This window comes from Macrobrachium rosenbergii, chromosome 59 (assembly GCF_040412425.1).
Source record: "Macrobrachium rosenbergii isolate ZJJX-2024 chromosome 59, ASM4041242v1, whole genome shotgun sequence".
Lineage (NCBI taxonomy): Eukaryota > Metazoa > Arthropoda > Malacostraca > Decapoda > Palaemonidae > Macrobrachium > Macrobrachium rosenbergii.
The window spans coordinates 10759332-10762658 of NC_089799.1; the positions used below are offsets into that span (position 1 = coordinate 10759332).

At 41.5% G+C, this 3327-nt stretch overlaps 1 protein-coding gene across 1 annotated transcript; it reads left to right on the forward strand.

The window, feature by feature from the left end:
- Window positions 1–1777: 1777 nt before the first annotated feature.
- Window positions 1778–2448, forward strand: LOC136837570 (splicing regulatory glutamine/lysine-rich protein 1-like). Its single transcript, XM_067102447.1, has 2 exons — window positions 1778–2052; window positions 2241–2448. Exons 1-2 carry the CDS (start codon window positions 1778–1780, stop codon window positions 2446–2448), a joined length of 483 nt encoding a protein of 160 aa, XP_066958548.1.
- Window positions 2449–3327: the final 879 nt, after the last annotated feature.

Genomic DNA, 3327 nt, shown 5'->3' on the forward strand with positions numbered 1-3327 from the left:
CAAGTATACTAAATTGCAGCCCTCAGGCCTCAGTATTTTTTTTTATTTAAGGTTAAACTTAGCTATAATCGTGCTTCTGGCAACGATATAGGACAGGCCGCTACCGGGACGTGGTTAAAGTTTCATGGGCCGCGGCTCATACAGCATGATACCGAGACCACCGAAGGATATATCTTTTCGGTGGCCTTGATTATACGCTCTAGTGGCTGTACAGAAAACTCGAATGCACCGAAGAAACTTCGGATAATTTACTTTTTTTGGGGCCATTTGAGCCTCTTTTGATTGTCGAAATCTTTAGCAGTCACTGCGCCTTTAATTTAGTACCAGTCACTCTGCCTGTTGAGGCGAATCGGTATAAATTCAGGGCTTCAGTGAGACAGACAGGCAGTTGGATCGCCAAAAGCAGTTTTTCTTTCTTTGTTTCTTTTTTTTGAAACTTTGTTTACCCCCTTTGATTGTCGAAAACATTATCAGTTACTCTGCTTTAATTCAGTACCTGTCACTTTACCTGTTGAGATGGCTAAAGATAAATTCACCTTTCATTCTAGAAGTGGAGTCACTAGAATAGCTCCAGTGTGGTGCTTAAATGCCCATATTAACTGCTGCACCAGAGCTGTCTGGTCCCTTTCCCAGTTCCTCCCCTTTTTCTGCTTATATTTTCTAGAGGAATATTTTTTAAGAAAACGAACAGTTTTACCCTCGTGTTTATTTCTTGTTATTTTGTGAGGATAACATCTGTTATACCCCGTAGGGGGTTAGTGCCGTCAGTGCACCTTACGAGTTGCACTGTAGGAATTACTAAAGGTTTTTTTGCAGCATCACTTCTGCTCCTAGCTGCAACCCCTATCCTTTGACTGTACCTCCATTCATAACATCTTTCTTCCATCTAGCTGTCCACCCTCTCCTTACAATAATTATTTCATAGTGCAACTGCGAGGTTTTCCCCCTGTTAAAACTTTGAAACCTACCTACTCTCAGTTTTCTTTCCAGCGCTGAATGACCTCATAGGTCCCAGTGCTTGGCCTTTGGCCTAAACCCTATATTCCATTCCATTCCATTCCATCTGTTCTATTTCTTGTTGCCATTTCAGATACACATCTATTAAAAATCATTGTCGATCAATCTCAGACAAGCGCATGCGCATCCAGTCTTCATTATTATACAGTTTCCGGTACATTAGTATTGTTCTCGTTGCAGCTTGGTCTACCTTCCTTTAGTGGTTCTTGTGTTCCTTCGGAATCCTGATTATATTTTGAAAGATACGATGTTTTTGAGTTTTTTGCAAGGATCGAACAGTCAGATTCCTACAGCCTTGGTTGAATTGGAATTCTGAGATTTATATTAATTTCCATGATGGAAATTTAATTTTCCCCACAGTGAATCATGTGTTGTTTGAATAGCCACCATCATAATTCTTGAATTGTCGCATGTAACTGATTGCAGGTTGCGTTAAGTTTATAAAACGAATATAAATGTTGAACGGACTGAAGAATGTTTACGGAAAGTTATTACGGACTGGCCCCCTTACTTTACTGTTGAAACGCTAATATCGAGATTCCTCGTACAAAGTAAATTTAGCCTGCTGAGTGACGAACTATTGAAATTCCAGAATGCTTCGTTTCCTTGAGTTGATTCTGCATTCTAGTTTTATATGGCTCCAATAAGCTGCAAGCGAGTAACCTGCTGTGTTTGTGTTTTTACCCTCACACCAGACAACTTTATTTCCCAAATTTATAAAGTGTGTTGGCATGTCGTGTACGAAGCAGAGGCCTGCTGAATGAGAAAAAGAAGCAGGATCAGGATAGGGTTGACTACAAAATGGTGTAGCAGAGACCTGCTGAAAGAGAAAAAGAAGCACTGTGATAGTTCGACTGAAAGAGACCTGCTGAAAGAGAAACAGAGGCAAGATCAATGGGTTCGACTACAAATGGTGAAGCAGAGACCTGCTGAAAGAGAAAAGAAGCAAGATCAGATAGGTTCGACTAAAATGGTGAAGCAGAGACCTGCTGAAAGAGAAAAAAAGAAGCAAGATCAGATAGGTTCGAAAAAATGGTGATGCTGGAAAGAGAAAAGAAGCAAGATCAGGATAGGTTCGACTACAAAATGGTGAAGCAGAGACCTGCTGAAAGAGAAAAAGAAGCAAGATCAGGATAGGTTCGACTACAAAATGGTGAAGCAGAGACCTGCTGAAAGAGAAAAAGAAGCAAGATTAGGATAGGTTCGACTACAAAATGGTGAAGCAGAGACCCTGAAAGAGAAAGTTGGATAGGTTCGACTACAAAAATGGTGAAGCAGAGACCTGCTGAAAAAGAAAAAGAAGAAGATCAGGATAGGCTCGAAGGTGAAGCAGAGACCTCTGAAAGAGAAAAAGAAGAAGATAGGATTTCGACTACAAATGGTGAAAGACCTGCTGAAAGAGAAAAGAAGCTTAGGGATAGGTCTGACTAAAAATGGTGAAAGAGACCTGCTGAAAGAAAAAGAAGCAAGATCAGGATAGGTTCGACTACAAATGGTGAAGCAGAGACCTGCTGAAAGAGAAAAGAAGCAAGATCAGGATAGGTTCGACTACAAAATGGTGAAGCAGAGACCTGCTGAAAGAGAAAAGAAGCAAGATCAGGATAGGTAACAAAAATGGTGAAGCAGAGACCTGCTGAAAGAGAAAAAGAAGCAAGATTAGGTTCGACTACAAAATGGTGAAGCAGAGACCTGCTGAAAGAGAAAAAGAAGCAAGATCAGGATAGGTTCGACTACAAAATGGTGAAGTAGAGACCTGCTGAAAGAGAAAAAGAAGCAAGATCAGGATAGGTTCGACTACAAAATGGTGAAGGAGAGACCTGCTGAAAGAGAAAAAGAAGCGGATCAGGATATGTTCGACTTGGTGAAGCAGAGACCTGCTGAAAGAGAAAAAGAAGCAAGATCAGACAGGACTACAAATGGTGAAGCAGAGACTAAAGAGAAAAGAAGCAAGTCAGACAGGTGACACTATGTGAGATTGATAACAGGAGCTTGCTTTAAATGTTGTTGAAGTCGAAGGCTGGAGAAAGGATAAGTTGATGTGGATCGCAACGTGAAACCTAAAAGAGAAGGTTAGCCAACCCGTTGGAAGGCCGAGAGACCGTGTATACTGTACAGGCTCAGATAAAGACTTAGAGGAATAAGCCCTCTTGCGGAGGATTGTGCCTTCAGCGCAACTCACAAGGTGCACTGCAGGCATTACATTAGGTTCTTTGCAGCATCCCCACGGCCCCTAACTGCAACCCTTTTCATTCCCTTTTCTTTACCTCCGTTCATATTCTCTTTCTTCCATCTTGCTTTCCACCCTCTCCC

Excerpts from the sequence above, each read along its gene's own strand:
- LOC136837570 (XM_067102447.1), top strand. The coding sequence starts at position 1,778 with ATGAGAAAAAGAAGCAGGATCAGGATAGGGTTGACTACAAAATGGTGT. Across the intron at positions 2,053-2,240 it reads CAGATAGGTTCGAAAAAATG|CAGAGACCCTGAAAGAGAAA; the intron begins GTGATGCTGGAA and ends AAAATGGTGAAG.